Consider the following 2179-nt stretch of genomic DNA (forward strand, 5'->3'; position numbering starts at 1 on the left):
ATTTTGCCTCATTTCTTAAAGGTAGAGTAAAAAATACGTAGAGCACATGCCCAGTGAGGGGTGGTCTCACCTTGGAGGTGGGTTGCCTTTGGGATGGAGGTGTGTTTTACCATTATAATGAGATTCTAATGAGCAAAGTTCATCTAAAGGACATGATTTCACCACAAATCTTGGCTCAACAGCTGGTATTCTTCTTGTTTGACAGTTGCAATGCAATTAATCCGCTACCAATCAGCTTATTAGGCACCAGGCACCATGAAGTTCCCAACCCTCCAGGGAGTGTAACAGAATTTTGAGAGTTGGGGCTGTTCAGCCTTGAGACGAGAATCCTCCAGGGAGACCTTATAGCAGCCTTCCAGTACCAAAAGGGAGCTTATAGTAAAGACGTGAGGAAACTATTTAGCAGGGCCTGTTTAGACAGGACAAGGGGTAAGGGTTTTAAAATAGAGGCAGGTAGATTCAGACTGGACATTAAGAAAAAAATTTTACAGTGAGGGTGGGGAGTCCCTGTCACAGGTTGCCCAGAGAGGTGGTGAATGCTCTGTTCCTGGAAACGTTCAAGGCCAGGTTGGATGAGGCTCTGAGCAACCTGATCTGGTTGGAGATGTCCCTGCTCCTTGCAGGGGGCTTGGTCCAGATGACCTTTAGAGGTCCCTTCCAACCCAAACTATTCCATGATTCTAGGACATGAGATTCTAGGACATGAGCTTGGAAGAAGAGACCAACTTTCAGTCTGCGCACTGGGGAGATCCCACTTTATTACAGAGATGCTATGAGAGCGTTGGCTCTATCCCACTGATAGACACACTTTTATATAGGCCCCAGGGGAGACACAGCTGGTTCATTTCTCAGTAGGAGATGAGTCCAAACACTTATACAGGAACATAAAAACATACAGATAATGATAGCGGTAAGGAAAACCCAAGAAACAAGGCACATTCCTGCAGTGTGATAGCATCCAAGTCATTTGTGAAAAGAGACTAGAAGTTTAGAGCTACTGGAAAACGTCCAAGATATGACTTTCCCAACGGCCTCCTTGAGCTCCTTGTTCCTCATGCTGTAGATGAGGGGGTTCGCTACTGGAGGCACCACTGCGTACAGAACTGCCACCACCAGATCCAGGGATGGGGAGGAGATGGAGAGGGGCTTCAGGTAGGCAAACATGACAGTGCTGATAAAGACAGAGACCACGGCCAGGTGAGGGAGGCACGTGGAAAAGGCTTTGTCCCGTCCCTGCTGAGAGGGGATTCTCAACACAGCCATGAAGATCTGCACATAGGACAGCACAATGAACACAAAACATCCAAATAAAAAAGAAAGGCTGAAAACTATAAGCCAAACCTCTTTAAGGTAGGAGTGTGAGCAGGAGAGCTTGAGGATCTGGGGGATTTCACAGAAGAACTGGTCCACAGCATTGCCTCGGCAGAGAGGTAGTGCAAGTGTACTGGCAGTGTGCACCAGGGCATTGAGAAACCCACCGCCCCAGGCAGCTGCTGCCATGTGGACACAAGCTCTGCTGCCCAGGAGGGTCCCGTAGTGCAGGGGTTTGCAGATGGCAATGTAGCGGTCGTAGGCCATGACTGTAAGAAGATAAAACTCTACTGAGAACAAAAAGACTAACAGAAAGACCTGAGTAGCACACCCTGGGTAGGAGATGTCCCTGGTGTCCCAGAGGGAATTGGCCATGGATTTGGGGAGAGTGGCTGAAATAGAGCCAAGATCAAGAAAAGACAGGTTGAAGAGGAAGAAGTACATGGGGGTGTGGAGGTGGTGGTCGTAGATTATGGCAGTGATGACAACACCGTTTCCCAGGAGGGCAGCCAGGTAGATGCCCAGGAAGAGCCAGAAGTGCAAGAGCTGCAGCTCCCGTGTGTCTGCAAATGCCAGGAGGAGGAACTGGATGATGGAGCTTCCATTGGCCATTTCGTCCATCTAGACATGGAGAAGAAAAACACAAGACAAGAATAGTTAGGAAGATCTCTCAAGGGAAAATCATAGAATCATAGAATGGTTAGGGTTGGAAGGGACCTTCAAAGGTCATCTAGTCCAACCACCCTGCAATGAGCAGGGACATCTTTGACTAGATCAGGCTGCTCAGAGCCTCATCCAACCTGGCCTTGAAAATCAAAGTCACTTCTCATAGACTGCCTCCCTGCTACACATACCCCCTTTTATTTTT

At 48.3% G+C, this 2179-nt stretch overlaps 1 protein-coding gene across 1 annotated transcript; it reads right to left on the reverse strand.

Moving 5' to 3' along the window:
* Positions 1-963: 963 nt before the first annotated feature.
* Positions 964-1923, reverse strand: LOC147596463 (olfactory receptor 14A16-like). Its single transcript, XM_086771413.1, has one exon. The coding sequence runs from the start codon at positions 1921-1923 to the stop codon at positions 964-966; it is 960 nt and encodes a 319-aa protein (XP_086627539.1).
* Positions 1924-2179: the final 256 nt, after the last annotated feature.

This window comes from Chlamydotis macqueenii, chromosome Z, assembly GCF_036417535.1.
Source record: "Chlamydotis macqueenii isolate bChlMac1 chromosome Z, bChlMac1.mat, whole genome shotgun sequence".
Classification (NCBI taxonomy): Eukaryota; Metazoa; Chordata; class Aves; order Otidiformes; family Otididae; genus Chlamydotis; species Chlamydotis macqueenii.

Excerpts from the sequence above, each read along its gene's own strand:
- LOC147596463 (XM_086771413.1), bottom strand. The coding sequence starts at position 1,923 with ATGGCCAATGGAAGCTCCATCATCCAGTTCCTCCTCCTGGCATTTGCA.